Here is a 15,946-nt window from a genome sequence, read left to right as displayed (position 1 = left end):
CACTGGAGAAAAAGAGACAAGAGGAAAACGTGTTCAAAAAACCAAACGACGTACCCTTCCCACCCCGGCTCCCGGGCCAAAAAATAGCAGAAAATCTGGCAGAAGGAAACCCCTTTCCCTGAACGCTGCAGGCTTGGATCCCCCGGGGGATGCCGCACCGCTGTCCTCGCACGTCGGGGCGCTGCAGTGGCGCGCGCCCCTCCCTGCCACCGCGCCGACACTGCCCCTGGCGGTGACTCACACCAGGCAGCCCTTAAATACGCGGAGGACCGGGGATCCGCACTCATGCTGCAGCCTTGAGCCACCCCACGTCCTTCTCTCCTGTTCCCTCTGGTCGACGGCAAGCAGGCGGGCGGGCGCCGAGCTGCTGGTAAGTAGGCGGGTCGGCCTCCTGCCTCCTCCCTCCCTCCTACCGGACTGGAAGGACCCAACCACCCTCCCCCTCCCTTTCTGCTGACCCCGCTCCCCCGGGGAAGAGAGTCCAGAAGAGGCAGGGCTGGCGTGGTGCCTGAGGATGCTCTCAGAACGCGGCTGCCCAGGCGCCTGGGGCCACAGCCCGCCTCTCCTGATCCCTGACCCGCCTCTGGCTCCACTTGTCCTACCTATCCCTGATGTCAACCTGAGATGCTGAGAAGATGTTTTAGACTGGCAAGACACATGGGAAGTTGACTAAATTATCACACCAGTTACCCATCAAGTGTACCTCTTTCAGGATACTAGCTCCATCGAGAGAAGGGTTTTCTCCTTTTTAAGTTTCAGATGATTCAAACCCAGGTCCTCTTCTTCAGCACTTACTATGGTGGCCACCAGTGGTCCATGGTGAATTTGGGTTTCTCAGGGATTGCTGGGGGCTCCCCAGGCAAGAGCTGTCCTCTTTTCATAGACTGACTCACAGTTGCTACAAAAGCAGCTTCAGCAGATGTTCTGGTGTCTGGTTTGGATTCCAATTTGGAATTCCGCTGTGGATTCAGAGTTTTTCCGGATGCTGTTTGTGTGTGGCTTAGGCCACTTTCCCCTCTTGCCTTGGCCGCTAATGGCTTTGGGCAGAGAGAGTCAGGGCTGAAGATGCATCTGTGATGAAGGTGGTTTGCATTTAAGACTGTGACTGTTGTACCTTTACCAGCTTCTCTGCTCACACATAGAGGCAGGAGCTGGGCCAAGAAACCAACTGTGGAAAACCAGAACTTTTCTAGAGTTTCCCAGCGATGCTGAGTGTGAGAGTGCCAGTCTACCTCCAGGGCCAAATGCATGACCTCCGAGTGGGCTGCGACTCTCTCTTGGATGACACATCACTCAGACTGAAGGTGCTAGATGCCCATCTGAAATGCTCTGGCTTTTCTTTTAGGATTATATCACCGTATCTCAACCAGTGTGGGTGCCACTGGCTCCATAATTTAGAACTTCTCTAATATCTGTTACTTCTTACACTCTGCCTTGATTGAACATCTGGGGTACATTCAGGGCCAGACCGTCCTATTTGCCTGTGGTCCTGAGTCAGCTAGGCAGTCTCTGTGGGGAGGAGACAAGTATGTGAGAGAGGTCAGGGCCAGGGGGAAGGGTTCTGAACAGACCCTGCAGGAAGTCAGGACATGGAAGGCTCTCCCAGGGCTGGAGACACTACTTGGCTTGCTCAGCAAATGGAAGGGGTGGTGGGGTGTGGGTGGAAGTATATCCAGATGGGGAGAAGTCAGGAGAGCTGGAGCAGAAGCTGTTACAACTCCATCCTGCCAGCACATGCTCCTGGGGCAGTGATCACACATGGCAATTTGCTTCGCTGAGTCCTGACCGCCAAAGACTGACTCCAGCTTCTGGTTTCACTGCCACCCTGGGCTTTGGGGACACGGGATTTAGAAACTTCTTTCAAGATCGTTTGAGGAGGGGCTGATCCATTTTATCGAAGTTGGGCCCCCCAGGTGTTACCCTGAGAAGGGGGCTGTAGCCCAAGGCTTTTAAAATAAAAGCCCCAAGTGGGAGTGTCTCTTTGCTCTGCTGGCAAGTTTGTCGGTATCTCCTGCTGCTTCTGCCAACCTAATTACAGCCCTGCTCTGGCCTCTTCAGGAAGCCCTACCTCCCCTAACCCTGGGGCTGGAAAGGACTGGCTTTTTCTTTCTCATTTTCTTCTTTAAACAAATGAACTGTGTGTTGACTTTTGTGGCCCATGAGAGATGGGGTCATAATTGAACCAGGTGAGGGATGAGGGTGTGGCCACTCTTTCTTTGGGGTTCCAGGATGTGTTTGGGGGTAAAGTCCTGAACGGGGCTCTGTTGAGATGATGGGATCAATCTCTCTGGTGACCTTCTGTTCCTTCCTTCCACTCCTCCAGGGCACTCAGGTGAAACTGAGCAAACATAAGCATCAAGGCAGACTTGAGGAAGAACATCTCTCAGACCATGCAGCTTGGGAGTTGGGAGAGGCACTTGACCTTGAATAATCATGCTGGGCAGCTAGAGGGTGGACTGTAGATGAACCTGAGATCATGTTAGGATGGAGAGAGAGAAGCCACATCTTTCTGCTTCCAGATACTGCCAGACACGTGGTTGATGAGGTCCTAAAGCCTCATGTTAAGGTTCAGGGGGTCACCAAGCATTATGGTTAGATAGAACCCTGATCTGGATGTCTGGAGTCTTCCATTGATTATTGACCTTAGGGAAGACTGCTCATTCCTCTGGGCCCCTTAGTTTTCCCATCTACACATTGACCAGATGGTTAGATCAGATGGGCTCAGAGGACCCAGGTACCTTTGATGCCCTGCCCTCTAAGTGCTGCTTCTGGAAGCAGCCTCCACTGCTGGATTCAACTCAGTTCAGACCCCAGATTTATGACAGGGATGGAGAAAGGACCACTGAAGGAAATAGCAACAGAGGGAGCTGGACCAGGTCTGTGGCCTGACCTTCAGCTCCCCCCATCCAGGGTTCAGTCTCTCTTTACTGATTGGCAGTAAACAACATATATCAGGAGTGTGGGGTCCCAGCTGACCTAGGTCTCAAGTGGTGGCAAGGGCTGTGGACCTCTGTGTCAGAGTCACTTGGGGAATTTGTTAAATGGGCAGGATCCTGGGCACCCACTCACCCCAGACCTCAGGATCAGGAGCTCTGTGGGTGGAGCCTCCAGAGATTCTGATTTTACTCAACAGGTGGATGAACAATAATTGTAAGTTACATTTAGCAGGTACTCATTTGGGGCCAAGAGCGAGTCTAAGTGCTTTACATGTAATCCTCACTGATGTGATGCTGTGAGGTCGGTTCTGTTAAGCAAACTTCCCAGGTACTTCCAGGCAGTGTTTGTATACTGACTGGGGTCAGGGGTGGTTACCTCACATCAGTGAGATGGGAGGTTAGGATGCAGTGAGCCTCTTAGTAACTTCAGATCCAGTGGACCACGTATAGAGGAGCAGCTGGACTGAGGCCGACATTGGCTGAGTATGGGGGAGACATCGCAGCTCACTCGGTGAATGGGGCAACATCACAGTGCACATGAAGTCACGTTTTGGGAGGCTTCTCTGGGGGAAGGACACAGGCCAGGGAGAGAGATCTCCTATCTGGGGCTCAGTTTCCCCAGGTGGGCTAGGAGGTGGCCTCCCGAAGGCCCCCTCTGAACTCCCCAATCCATGAAATGGCTATTGACCATGTGAAGATGCACCAGTTAACAAGCGGGATTACCCCGCCTGGAAAACTTCTGAAGCATGATGGGCCTGAAAAGATGGATACGAGGTCCTCAAGCCTCAGTGTGAAGGTGGTGCTGCTGGTGGTTCCATGCGACCTGTAGGGGGTGGTGGGAATGGCGGGGCTTCAGGCCAAATCTCCCTTCTGTCTCTGGGAAGATATCAGAGCTGCCCAGGGGCCTTGGGAGTCTTTACAAGAGGGGAAACTGAGGTCTGGAGAATTTACATAAACTTACACTCCAACTTAGAGTCAAGACTGGTTAGCACATCTGTCTCCGAGGCTCTTTCCAAAATCTTTGCTCCGTGGCATTGAAATAAGAAGGCGTCTCCTCCCAGGGAAGCTTGTGTTTAGGGAATGTGAATGATGGTATTAAACCCCAAAGTCCCAACCCACCAGCCAACAAAGCCCAGGGCTTCAAGGCTAATTATGTGTTTGCCCATGAGTCATATAGGCAGTTCTTGCTAAGGCAATCCAGAGCCAGAGTGCTGGTTCCGAGCACTTCTCCTCCTGGGGAGGGACCACGTCAGAGTGCCCAGATGAGCTGTGTGTCCGTCCTTCTGTGTATTGAGGGCTCAGTGAATTCCCCGGGCCCATGACAGATGCCAAACTGGGCCCCCTCCAAGGACAGGGGCTGGTCGCTGCAGTGACTGAGAACGCGTTTGGCTGCTTGGAGGGGGAAGGTGTAATTAGGGTAGCTTTGTGGGACTTTAACTGGCATTTGTCATGGCTACCAAGCGGCGCAGGGCAGCGTGGGCTATTAGGCTGCTGCGTGCTGGGCTCCCGAGCGCCTCGGGCTGCCACGGACGCTGGCCACCCTTACTGGAAATCTAAGGGCCTGCCCAGTGTCCAGCCCTGCTCCTGCAGTCCCTCCCTCCCCGGAGTCTCTGCAGCTGGGTTTGGAGTGGGCTCCCCAGAGGTCTTTTGGAGCAGTCAGTGTCAGCTGCAACAATAACTGGTGCTGGCAAGTAGGAGCCCACTGCATGTGGTGCTGGGGTGGGATCTGCAGACAGGAGGGTTTTATAAGAGGGAAAATCTGCAAATTCTTGCAATATTTGTCAAGCTGAGTGTGGTCTGTTTTAAACAACAGTGGCTCTGTTCCTATAAGGGAATTATCTTGTTCTCCCTCCTCCCAAATCACAAGGTACCTCCCCTGGCCCCGGGCCCTTCCTGGGCCTGGTTTGATGCCCCTCCCTAGCTGGGGAGTGCAAACTCAGAGAGGTCTGAGATGTGTCCTCAGAAGGTACGTTGGCCCACACCCTCATTTATAGGTGGGGAAACTTGAGAGGCTGCTCTGGGCTGGCCAGGTTATGGGCACTTTAATTTAATCTCTAGTACTTGGGCGATAATACCATTTTGAAGCATTCTGGGCATAGAAGCTGAGTACTGCATGGCTCATAATCAGGAGTGATTCTTCATCTTTGGTAAATTAGTCCAGGGAGTGGATCTCTCTCACACACATATCAAGGGGATGGGCGAATACCCACTGCAGTGTGCATGGACTCCCTGGGAGTGCAGACACTATTCTCTTGGTAGATGGCTCTCGTGTCCTTGCTCTGACACCAGCCTTAGAATCCTAACCTCTTGGGGATGAACAGGACACAAGCTGTCATCCAGCTCAATACTCTACCAGGTGTAGGAACCTGTTCTCCAGCAACCTTACCAAGTAGTTGCTCAGCTTCTATTTGAACACTTTCAGTGATGGGGAGCTTATTACCTTATAAGTTTGTCCATTCTGATTCTCACAAGCTGTCTTTGGTGATGAACTGAAATATGTGACCCCATAGCTTCTGCACACTGGTTTGGACTTTGGAGGCCACATGAATAAGGCTGCTTTCTTTATTCCACGTCAGCCCTTGACATATATTAAGAAAGTGCTTGCAGATTCTTCACATCTCTTCTTTTGGCTATTCATCCACAGTTCCTTCAGTAGAGGCAAGGATGTTCTGGTGTCTGCATCCCTTCACCCTCCTCAAACTCTTCTCCAGAAGTCCTTCAGGAGACCAGTTTATCACTGGTTTTCTTCAAGTTCAGGGTGAAACTGAGAACAGCACTGCTGATGTGGACTGATGAGGGCAGTGTAGAGGAAGACTATCACCTCCTTTATTCCACACTTGATACTTCTATTAATGCAATCTACAATCACATTAGCTTTTGAGCAGTCTTCCTTCTCTGTTAACATCAATTAAAAAGCCCTAACATCTAAGGGTGGATGTTAATTCACTTTTTCAGTGCCCCCTATCTAAGCTGTTCATTTTCTGCTCTCAAGTTCTGGATCTGACATTTGTCTATACAAGTTCATCCTTTTAAATGTGTCCATAGCTTATTCTGGCCCCCTTCCTTTGCATCTTGATTTCATTAGCCAAGTTGTTATTTTTCTTTCTTCTCTCTACAGTTTTACATACTTATTTGAGTCTTTGAAGTGAAAGCACAGCAAGTCAAGGCTTGGATGGGTTGTGACTAAGGCAAAAATCAAGGTCTGGGGTGGGATGAACTTGGGTTCTGTCCTTAAAGTAAACTTTTGGGGGGCAAGAGAGGGTTGCACTGAGTTGATACCAGGTAGGGAAGCCTGGACTATCCTGAGTTATGGACCAGACTCAGGACCCCATGAGTTCAGGGGAACAAAGAGAGGTCAAGGAAATACCTTGTCTACCCAGTCAGTTTATGGCCTTAAAGATCATCATTTGAAATTCCTTCCTCTGACTCAGGGCTTTTGCTCATTAAAAGGAGAGGCACTGCATTAACACTCAAAGTTCTCTTCCAGGTATCTGAAGATCTTGGCTTGAGGCTTTAAGCCTCAGTTTCCCTGCTTCTTATGTCCCTTAAAATGATGGGAATGCATGATCAGCAGTTCTTAACCCTTTGGGAGTTAGAGACCTCTTTGAACCTCAGATGGAAGTTACAGATGCTCTACACATACACAGAAATCCTTCATCCCTTGACCAAGACTGCCAAGGTTAAAAGCACTTTGAGACCTTCCTGCCTGCAAGAGTCTATAAGGTCATATTGTGGATGAGCTTGGCACATGCTCATACATTTTCACAATGCTGTACAGATCACCCCCACAGCCTTTCTCCTATCTGCCCCTCACAATGGCCTCAGGTGGGGACAGTGGTCAAGATCTAATAACTAGTTAGTGGTCCTTAAATATTCACATAGGGCCCCACCCCTATGCCCTATTCTCCACTTTCTATACAGTTTATAGGCCTGAACTCAAATACCAAAACTTCCATGGCTTTGGATCCATTCTCATATCAGTACCATGTCTGAGGGAACATTTGGGCCTACCTACCACCTTTCAGCATGTCTGACTCTTTGCGAGCCCCTGGACTATAACCTGCCAGGCTCCTCTGTCCATGGAATTCTCCAGACAAGAATACTAGAGTGGGAAGCCATTCCCGTCTCCAGGGGATCTTCCTGACTCAGGGATCAAACCAGGGTCTCCCATGTTGCAGGCAGATTCTTAACTCTCTGAGCCACCAGGAAAGCCCTCTCAGCTCAGAGTACATCCTAAGGTTTCTGGGACTTACTCAAGGCCACTCGATGTTTCTTTTGGAAAGTGGGACTGGTACCCAGAAGGCAGACTCCAGACATCAGCTGACCCACAGCAGTCCTTTCAGTGAGACAAGAAGTGGTGTGGATAATTTCCTTTTACTGGGAAGGTGGTTTGCATTAAACCTAGATGAAGCACCTGTGAAAGGGTTAACACAGGGTCAGGCTGTTGCTGGTGGTGATGGGGCAGGGTGGGGCCCAGGGAGAGCAAAAACTGAGCTTCCCTGCAGTCTTTTCCACCAGATCACTGCATGGTCCTGCTCTGCTGGCTGCCGCAGCTCCTCCCAGCAACCTCCGTGTTCATGGCCTCAGCATCTTCCCCCTGCTTCAGGCCTGGTTTATTTGTTCTCATTTCCTATTGGTTTCTCCTGAGGAAGCCATGTTCAGCCAGCAAGTCCAGGAGCTGAGAGGGACATGGAGATGGATAAGATGCTGTTCCTGACTTAAGGAACTCGTCGGGATGGGGCATCAGCAGCCCTGCCCTTGTGAAGCCTACTGAGTATGAGGAGGCAGATGGGGGCATAGGGGAAGCCACATGTGGCCTCTGTGGCTGGGCTGGGAGGGAGGTTGGACAAACCACCGACATTGGAGGGCGACTAAAGCGACTCAAGGAATCCTAAGGTGGAGGCATGTAAAGTGCAGGAAAGATTTGGATGAGGATGAAGAGCCCTTTGGGTTGGGGAGATTGCTTGGGCAAAGGCCTGGAAGTAGGAAGGCTGGTGGGAAAGATGAAGAGGCTTGCAGATCAAGCTATAGGTAGCATGAGATGGGCACATGGCCATGGGGTTCAAAGGCAAGCCGGTGTTTGGTACCCAAGGTTGACTCCGGCTTAAAAGTAGCTGCAGTGTTGGTGAGGCAGTCCTGACCTGTGTACTCTCTCTCCCCTTGCAGAGGCCATGCCACTGAAACATTATCTCCTTTTGCTGGTGGGCTGCCAGGCCTGGACTGCGGGCTTGGCCTTCTATGGCTGCCCGAGCGAGTGCACCTGCTCCAGGGCCTCCCAGGTGGAGTGCACGGGGGCACGCATCGTTGTGGTGCCCACCCCACTGCCCTGGAATGCCATGAGCCTGCAGATCCTCAACACACACATCACTGAACTCAATGAGTCCCCCTTCCTCAACATCTCGGCCCTGATTGCGTTGCGGATTGAGAAGAACGAGCTGGCCCACATTGCTCCTGGCGCCTTCCGCAGCCTCGGCTCACTGCGCTACCTCAGCCTTGCCAACAACAAGCTCCAGATCCTGCCTGTTGGCCTCTTCCAGGGCCTGGACAACCTCGAGTCGCTCCTGCTGTCCAGCAACCAATTGGTGCAGATCCAGCCGGCCCACTTCACCCACTTCAGCAACCTCAAGGAGCTGCAGCTGCACGGCAACCACTTGGAGTACATCCCTGATGGGGTCTTTGACCACCTGGTGGGCCTCACCAAGCTCAATTTGGGCAAGAACAGCCTCACCCACCTCTCACCCCGGGTCTTCCAGCACCTGAGGAACCTCCAGGTCCTCCGGCTGTATGAGAACAGACTCTCAGACATCCCCATGGGCTGTTTCGATGGGCTCAGCAACCTCCAAGAGCTGGCCCTGCAGCAGAACCAGATTGGAATGCTGTCCCCCGGCCTCTTCCACAACAACCGTAACCTCCAGAAGCTCTACCTGTCCAACAACCACATCTCCCAGCTGCCCCCCGGCATCTTCCTGCAGCTGCCCCAGCTCAACCGGCTCACGCTCTTTGGGAATTCCCTGAAGGAGCTCTCTCCTGGCATCTTTGGACCCATGCACAACCTTCGGGAGCTGTGGCTCTACGACAACCACATCACCTCCCTCCCCGATAATGTCTTCAGCAGCCTCCGCCAGCTGCAGGTCCTGATCCTCAGCCGCAACCAGATAAGCTACATCTCCCCCGATGCCTTCAACGGGCTGGTGGAGCTGCGGGAGCTGTCCCTCCACACCAATGCACTGCAGGAGCTGGATGGAAGCGTCTTCCGCATGTTGGCCAACCTGCAGAATATCTCCCTGCAGAACAACCGCCTTCGGCAGCTCCCCGGAAACCTCTTTGCCAACGTCAATGACCTGTTGACCATCCAGCTGCAGAACAACCAGCTGGAGAACCTGCCCTTGGGCATCTTCGATCACCTGGGGAAGCTGTGTGAGCTGCGGCTCTATGACAACCCCTGGAGGTGTGACTCAGACATCCTTCCGCTCCACAATTGGCTCCTGCTCAACAAGGCCAGGCTGGGGACAGACAGCCTTCCTGTGTGTTTCAGCCCAGCCAGTGTCCGTGGCCAGTCCCTCATCATCATTAATGTCAATGTTGTTGTCCCCGATGTCCAGCGCCCAGCGGTCTCCGAGGTGCCCAGCTACTCAGAGACGCCGACATACCCGGACACGTCCAGCTACACCGACATCACCTCCATCTCCTCCACCACTGACTTCACCAGCTCCACGCAGGAAAACACCGATCTGACCACCATCGCAACAACTGGTACTCGTGCCCCGGGGAGCATGACCCCGGCCCAGAGTGGACTGGCCATTGCTGCCATTGTCATCGGCATCATTGCCCTGGCCTGTTCCCTGGCTGCCTGCATCTGCTGTTGCTGCTGCAAGAAGAGGAGCCACGCGGTCCTGATGCAGATGAAGGCGCCCAATGAGTGTTAGAGAGGAGGGCTGGAGGAAGGGCTGGGGGACGGTGGGACCCCCAGAGGACCCGGGATTTCACTGTGCTGCCTCCATCTCTGGGTCCACAGACCATCCCCTGTCCCTCTCTCTCGGGTCCCCTAGAGAAAGGCACCCCTACCTTTTCCTGACCTGCCTGGTTCTCCTGTAGATGAGGTTCTGGCAGAACCTTCTTACTACCAGGGAGATCTAACCTGCCATGGAAAAAATCCTGTGGTGGTCCCAGTTCACATCCCTGGGCTTCTTTCAAGAAAGCCCCTCCTCTAAAGCTCACCAGCTCTCCTCCAAAACTTGCCTTCCCTGTGTCTGTGCCCCTGCTGGCCTCTATAGACACAGTTATCACACACCTGCCACTTTGTGGGAATAGTTCTCCACTGGGACAGCCCCTCTCCCAAGTATTATATAAGTTGATTCCCCTTCTTTGCTCCTCTTTTTTGTGGCATGGCTCCACCCTGTCCCCTCAAATAAAAAGTCTCTCTTCATTTCCTGCTCCTGAAGGCAAGGTGACTTTTCTCCTCAAAGGAGGCTTCAAATCTTTTAGCTGCTTTTTCAAGAACTGCCAAATGCCCTGGCTTTCAGGATGCTATGAGAGAGAGAAAGGGAAAACTGAGGCTGCTCAGTTCCTGAAGGCAGAGCCATCATCAGCATCTTTCTTGTGAATTCTATCTGGAAAAGGAAGAAGGGCACCGGTGCAGCAAGTTTTGCCTCTTTAGAGAATATTTCTGAACTGCAAATTTTGCTTTGAAAATTTTAGTCCTTTAAGGAATAAAATGTAGAAGTTCTGACCTCCCCAAAACATGAAAGTCAGCTTATTGGTATTGGATGGAGAAAGCAGTCTGGTACCTGGGAGTCCTTGTGTTCATCTTGTTTTCTCTTTTCACTGTTTCTGAAAGTGTAACCTACATACAGAAAAGTGGGAGGATGCTAGTGTATAGTTTGATGGATTTTCACAAACTGTACACACCTGTGTGATTAGCACCCAGTTCAAGAAATGAGACATCACCAGGATCCTCCATCCGGGGCTTTTACTGGAGAAGACTGGGGCTTGTGGAGGTAGCATGGACTTACATGGGAACTGGCTCCTCACAGATCAGGATGGACCCCTGCCTGCCCTCCCCCTGCAGCCAGTCCTTGCAATGGCCCAGATACCAGCAGTGGAGGAGAAGATGTAGGTATACTCTGGCCTGAGCAGGAAATTGTATTCAATGCCAGACTTTCAGGCACCCAGACTGGCCAGGTCAGAAGCATCTCAACTAGAGAGGCCCATGCAACCACACACTCTACCCTGCCAACAAGCTGTCTGTTGCTCATTGGAGGTTCCTTGGCTTGGGCCTTTTATGGGCATGAGATGTCCTATATCTGTTTTTAATTTTCACTCTGCATCTGGGGAAGTGAAATAGCTCAGAGATGAGATCCTTTAATTGGACAGCCAAGTATAATAGAACCCAGCAATCCCTCTGGTCATGGTAAAATTCTCCATAGACATTACAATCAGCTAGAAACTGAACTTCAGCATTCTCACACACAGCAGGCAACATGGATACACAGACAGGTCAGACTGGGTCAGGGACCTCTCTGAAGCTTCTCCCTGCCTGTAGTCTGGTTACAAGAGTTGAGTGCTTTGGTTCAGCATTGAAGTCACATGAATACCTGCCCTGGCCACCATTCCTGCTGCACACATATTCACACTGATAAAGAAAGTACAAAAGTACACTTGACAATGCATGTCTTTCTCTGGACAACTGGTATACCACTTTAGAAGTAGAAACAGTGAAATGGAGACTTTCAGGTGTCTGTGTCTGCCCAGAAAAGAGCTGCAGCCAATACTGTACAGATTTGGAAATCTGCCATCAATCCTGACTGGCCTTTATAATTCCCTCTGCCCCAAGACACAAATAAGAAATCCATTTCGGCCTTAACAGCATGGTGCTGACAGGTCCCGATGAAGAGTCCAGGAACAGATGTATGTTAAGAACTAGTGCATTTTGTAGCTTTTCACTCTCTGTCACAGGAAATCTGGGAGAGATGTTGTTAGAGGCAAAAGACATTATCTCCCCAAGGTAAATCTGGGTCTCCAAAATGTTTTCAAAATATTTATAGTACCTAGCAGACATGTACCAGGGTTTGCCAGGGTCCAAAAGGAAATGAGCCTAGAGCTTGGGGCTTGAGCATCGTTCCCAATGGTGACCTGCCTTGTTGATCCTGGGCCCCAAAGGGGAAGCGTGGCCTACTCTCCTCCAGACAGGAAGCATGGTTTGGCACTGCATTCCTCAAAGGACTCCTTGTAAGGAGGCCCCAGCATCTCATTGTGCAAGGGTACAAGTGAGCCAGAGATATCAGAAAGGTAAGGAAGGAGTCTTCGTCATCCAGTGTGACCTGTCAAGCTGAGCCCAGAACCCCTGGGTATTGATAGCATTGGCCATGACCTTGGAATATCTTCCCCTCTGGTCCAAGACACCTTGTGTGTCTCCAGATCAAAGGCTGGCCTGAGGGCAGCTGTCCTCAGATGACTCCCCTGGAAAGCACCCTGGGTGTGAGGCTGGTGGACCCTCTTCCTGACCTTCTGAGCGCCCCTGGTCCTTTCTCCTATCAGAGGCTGGAGGGAACCATTGAGCCTCCTCTTCCTTGGCAGGCCATGTGGTCTCTCTAAACCATGTTGTCTGGTCAGGAAGCTGCCAGAAAAGGTGGGTGGGGTTTCCTTTCCAACAGGCTGTTGGATCTTGGCATTTGCTCACTTCTTGGGACTGAAGTGAGCTGCTTGGTTCCCCAGAGTTGAGTTCACTTTTTCCTGTAGCTCATTGGCTTCTAGTCCTCCTTGTCAGTTCTCCATTTGGAGTGGAGGGTCAATATTGGAGGAAAGATAATAAAAACTGGTTAGAACCACTGTTTTTCAAAAATGTTTACTCTGCATAGATACCCTTCAAAGCACCTAGCAGGCATTTTCTTTTTAACCCTCACAACAGCCCTGTGCAGGAATGGTATATGTGTAAGGGTCTAAAACCTCTTGTCCTCTGCAATATTATTTAACAGCCTTTGAGTGTTCCTTCTCTCTTTAAGCTCATACAAGAATTCATGGCCTGTCCTAGGCTTTCATTGCTAAACCAAGGAAAATGGGAGTCACTGTCTTGTTGCTCCCCATCATTTTAGCTTCGACCCCACCTGGTACTGTGTGGATCCAAAGTTTTGTAAATACAGGAAAAGTTAAACTCATTCATCCATTAAAGAAAAACTGGCTTTCCTCAAGGGAGTGTTGGGCTGAGTGTATATTGTTCCTCCTCGTCAGAATTTAAAGGCACAACACCCTTCTCAGAACTCTTCACGGGCAGCAACAGCATTGTCACAGATGTCTGTGTAGTGCAATGTTGGGAATCATTTCCAGACTCAGGAAGTTTATGAAGAGGAGGCAGCTACAGATAACTAGATAACTGGAGTTGCTAGAGAGACATGGGAGGTAGCCTGCCTTTATCTTTGAATCACTCAAAGAAATCAACCCACAGATCCCACAGTCAGAATTGAACTGGAGTTGCTGGGTAGGCAGTGGTGGTCTTGGGGAGGTCATGGCTGTGGTTCAGAGAGGGGTGGGGTGGGTACTCCTCCAGGCCAAACTCCTCCCAGTCTGAGCTTTTTTCTTCACCCAAGGAGAGATTGTTCTCACCAACTCATCACCTTCATGCTGCCTTCAAAAGTGGATTGATGTTGCCTCATTTAGGGAATCATTGCAAATAGTCCCAAGTGCTTGGTGATGCATTTAGAGCTTTCTAGGCCCCCAGGGTTTTATAGAGTGTGAGCCCTAGTGGGCAAGGTGGGGGGTCCATCTTTGCTGGATGCTGCTTGTAACAGATTTAGAGTACAGAATCAACAATAAATGGTATACACAGGACACATGTGCTCCTATGGGCGCCTTGGCTAAGGGATCTCGCTGTTGATTCTATGCTTGTTACATACATGCAAGGCTGACCCAGACAGCTCTTCACAGACACTAGATATTCAGGGCTGGGAAAGGCCTTTGGAAAGTGAGTGGAATCAAAATGATGTCTAGAGGTCACTGTGGCTGGATGGGGCCTTAGGAATAGGCTCAACCCATTTTATAGATGGAGAAAGTAAGATCAGGAGGAAATGAATTTCTCATAGTCACCTAGTGAACTAGTGGCTGAGCTTGCAAGACAACCAGGCCTCCAGACTCCCAACCTAGAGCTTCTTCTATGTCTCAGAAAGGCAGTGAGTTTCCCTCAGCATCCATCGAAGTGCACATGCATTCACATTCATGCACACACAGGTGCACACTGGCTTTGGTGGATAGAACTCTCCTGCACACATCTGGACTCTTACAGTGCTTAGCACCCAGGCTCAGTGAGTCCCGGGCTCTCAGAAGACACTGTGTGAGTGAAGGTGACTCTCCAGGTGTCCAGAAGTCCCTGGGACCTTTTCAGGCCTCCAGGTTCAGGGGCTGTCACCGCTGCTGGTGCAAGTCTAGGGTTTATGAGAAGGGTAATCTTTTCTCTGTCCCTTCATCCCACTGCCATGCCCAAGAAGAGGGCTTCAAACCATATTTCCTTGGCTCTCTTAGCTCTTCAGTCCCTTCTGCCAGGTGTAACCCTGTCCCAGGAGGCTGGACCTGACAAGGTCAGTAGTGTGTTCACAGTTTCACAAAGCTGGACCCTATCAGTTACTGGGACAAGGCCTTGTGCACCTTCCCTAACCACTGAGCCCAGCTCCACTCAAGATGGGAGCCTGGAATTCTGACAATGGAAAAAGAGTGAGCGCCTACCTCCCATCTCCCAGAAGATGCCTGGAGTTCTTAATACAAACCTGCCCTCCACACCTGCACATCTGCCCAGGGTCCTGCCAGCAGCACAGACCCGTTGTTTGATTTCACACAAGTGTGTATGAATGAACACACACACACACACTCACACACACTCTCCTCACTCTGCTCTGCAGCCCCTGCATGAACACCTTCAAGGCCAGAAAATCACTGCCTCCTCATGCAACTGCTTTCATTCTTGGATAATCTCAGTGGTGAATGTGTTCCTGTCCATACTGAGCCAAAATTCACCTCCCTCTGTCACTTCCCCCTTTTAACTCGGAAAGGGTTTAGAAACGTAAGCATTCAATAAACAACTACAGAAGGACGGCAAACCTGGCACTGAGAGTCTCCAGGTGCCTGTGGCTGGCTGCCCAGCTGTGGTCAGCCTGGCTTGCACAGGAAGGGATATAGGTTTTAACCCCTGATCCCAGTGGTCATCCCAGAGCAGCCTACTGGGAACTTCCTAGGGCCTGGTGGATGCCCTTGTGGTCCTAAAGCTGCCAAACCTGTAACCTTGGCTGGATTTTGGCCCCAACGGGGATCTGTCCATGGGAAGAGTTCAGGGTCGTTTTGTAATCTTCAGAGGCCTTGCCTAGACTCTCTCCTGCTGTCCTGTGACGCTGGTGACATTCCAGGAATGCTCAGGCCACGTGAGGGGAGGAACCTCTGCCTGGAACTTTGATCAGCGCCAGGGCTGCTGGGTTCGTGCTGACCACTGACCACCCCAGAGGCCCTTCTGCTCCAGAGGAAGAGCCAGGGCAGCTGGTCCCCACCTGTCAGCCCCTCACGGTACGGTCACTACAAGACTCCAGGGGTCATGGGGGCATGGGAGGAATCTGGGGTCCCAACTTGGGGGCAGGAGGTGGGCTGGTCACTTGTCCCAGATTTCAGAGCATATCCCCGACTCCAGGCAGGGCACACCTCTGTGCCAGGGTAGGGGAAGTCCCTGAGGGCTTCCCAGCCAGGGTCGTGCTGGGTTGGGACTGGAGGCAGGTTGTGGTGGGGGAGTGCTGAGATGAAGGTGATCTGGTCCCTGGGCTCAGAGAGCTCCCAGTGAACAGGAAGGATAAGTAGTGTGACCATATGCCCCAATTTGCCTGACACCACTCTTGTTTATGCCTGTTGTCCTGGCATAAATAGTCAGACACGACTTAGTGACTGACCAACAACAACAAAGTCACTAAGTTGTATCCAACTCTTTTGTGATCCCATGGACTGTAGCCCAACAGGTTCCTCTGTCCTTGGGATTTCTCAGGCAA

General features: G+C 51.3%; 1 protein-coding gene across 1 annotated transcript; it reads left to right on the top strand.

Moving 5' to 3' along the window:
- The first annotated feature begins 286 nt into the window (after nt 1-286).
- Nucleotides 287-13,123, top strand: LRRC15 (leucine rich repeat containing 15). Its single transcript, XM_081537753.1, has 2 exons — nt 287-370; nt 8,103-13,123. Exon 2 carries the CDS (start codon nt 8,108-8,110, stop codon nt 9,860-9,862), a length of 1,755 nt encoding a protein of 584 aa, XP_081393879.1. The 5' UTR covers nt 287-370; nt 8,103-8,107; the 3' UTR covers nt 9,863-13,123.
- The last annotated feature ends 2,823 nt before the right edge of the window (nt 13,124-15,946 follow it).

This window comes from Giraffa tippelskirchi, chromosome 2 (genome assembly GCF_054371585.1).
Source record: "Giraffa tippelskirchi isolate mGirTip1 chromosome 2, T2T-mGirTip1v1.2.pri, whole genome shotgun sequence".
Classification (NCBI taxonomy): domain Eukaryota; kingdom Metazoa; phylum Chordata; class Mammalia; order Artiodactyla; family Giraffidae; genus Giraffa; species Giraffa tippelskirchi.
This window is presented reverse-complemented; position numbering and strand designations above follow the sequence as displayed.

What these genes read in the sequence shown, in the direction of transcription:
- LRRC15 (XM_081537753.1), top strand. Translation starts at nt 8,108, where the DNA reads ATGCCACTGAAACATTATCTCCTTTTGCTGGTGGGCTGCCAGGCCTGG.